General features: G+C 41.2%; 1 protein-coding gene across 1 annotated transcript in view; it reads right to left on the bottom strand.

Moving 5' to 3' along the window:
- Positions 1–1,611, bottom strand: part of LOC106867244 (uncharacterized) — a 31,582-nt gene that overhangs the window by 29,020 nt on the left and 951 nt on the right. The window contains exon 2 of the mRNA XM_052965908.1: positions 540–638. Coding sequence (XP_052821868.1) covers positions 540–638 — 99 coding nt within the window. The remainder of the gene's footprint in view (positions 1–539; positions 639–1,611) is intronic.

Raw genomic sequence — 1,611 nt, 5'->3', positions numbered from 1 at the left:
TCCCCAACAGGGCGACAACAATGAACATCAGCGATCCCAGAAGCAGGAAAAGCGAAAAAGACCTTCGCGACATTTCACTTTTTAAAAAAATTGTTGTTGTTGTTATTATTATTATTATTTGTTTTACCAGTTTTATTCTCCTTGCTGTGTAAAGTGGGTTTGTTTAGTGTAGCCGGCTCTAGCTAGCCAGGTTTCGAATTGGTAGAACAGAAGGCAAGGGCTGAGCTAGGCAGACCGGCAACAAGACAAATCCTACGGACGTACAGGCAGACTGGCGGACAGACAGACACGAAATCTGATTGGCTGGCTGTTTGGCTGGTTGGTTGGTTGGTTGGTTGGTTTCAGAGTTTTTGGCACACAACACAAACTACCCACCCCCGCTCCTCCACCGTCACCTACTTCCAGCATCCTCAAGACCGCCTGTCTTCTTCCCGCCCACCGTTAATTCATAGTTACTTTCAGATCCTTTATCAATCGCCGTCTATCACAATCAATCCCCACCTGTCAGAATCAGTCTCATCTGTCAGTCATAACTCTACCTACTTTTGGTTTTGCCTGCAACACCCAGTTTTCCACATCACTGTGCCTCAACATGGCCGCTTCATCTGCTAGAAATAACAGTAAGATTCCCTTACGGTCTTAAAAATATAAAACTAAAAATGTAAAAACAAAAAACAAAAAAGATATATGGCTAAGATCGCTTTGCAACCGCATAGTTTCAGGTTCAGTCCCACTGCGCGGCACCTTGGGCAAGTATCTTTTACGATAGCCCTGGGCCAAATAAATCTTTGTGAGTGAATATGGTAAATGGAAACTGTGCAGAAACCCAGCATATATAAAAAATGCATATGTATGTGTCTGTGTTCTTGTGTCTGTCTCCCCCATACCGCTTGAAACCAATGTTGGTTTGTTTACATCCCAATAAATTGGCGCTGCGGCGAAGGATAGTTGAAAATCAAGTACTAGATTTAAATAAGTCCTGGGGTCAGTTTGTGCGAATGAAACACTTCAAGATCGTGCCCCAGCATGGCCTCAATTCATAACATAAAATAATATGAATTTAAATAAACATTACCGTCGTCATTTTAAGGGGCCATGGATAAAATGATTTTCATCGTAATTCGATGGCAGCGGGTTGGTGCCCTTCTTTGTGATATAACACCCAGTCCCGGGGCCGTGTAAAACCTGGGCACCATTTTCCCCTTCACATGGCTTGAAAAATATTCTTTTCTACTCTAGGTACAAAACACGAAATGTTGGGGGATGGGGCCAGTCGATTAGATCAGGGGTTTTCAAACTTTTTGACTTGCGGACCCCTTTATATTTCAGGCTTTACCTTAGGGACCCCCTTATAAACGCTTATGAAATTTATACAAAAATATTTGCTTAAAATAACATATATTTTTACATTTATTTATTTAACAGTATTTAACAAATAGGTTTATTGTCAATTAAAAGATTTCGATTAAAAAACATATATAAAATCAAATTGCCCATAAAAAGTATCTGCTGTCTACGGACCCCCTGTGGTCCGCGGACCACAGTTTGAAAACCCCTGGATTGGATCGAACTCAGTACGCAACTGGTATTTAATTTATTGACCCGGAAAGA

The sequence above is a fragment of the Octopus bimaculoides genome, chromosome 2 (assembly GCF_001194135.2).
Source record: "Octopus bimaculoides isolate UCB-OBI-ISO-001 chromosome 2, ASM119413v2, whole genome shotgun sequence".
Classification (NCBI taxonomy): Eukaryota; Metazoa; Mollusca; class Cephalopoda; order Octopoda; family Octopodidae; genus Octopus; species Octopus bimaculoides.
Note: the sequence above shows the minus strand (reverse complement) of the source record. Positions and strands in the feature narration are given on the sequence as shown.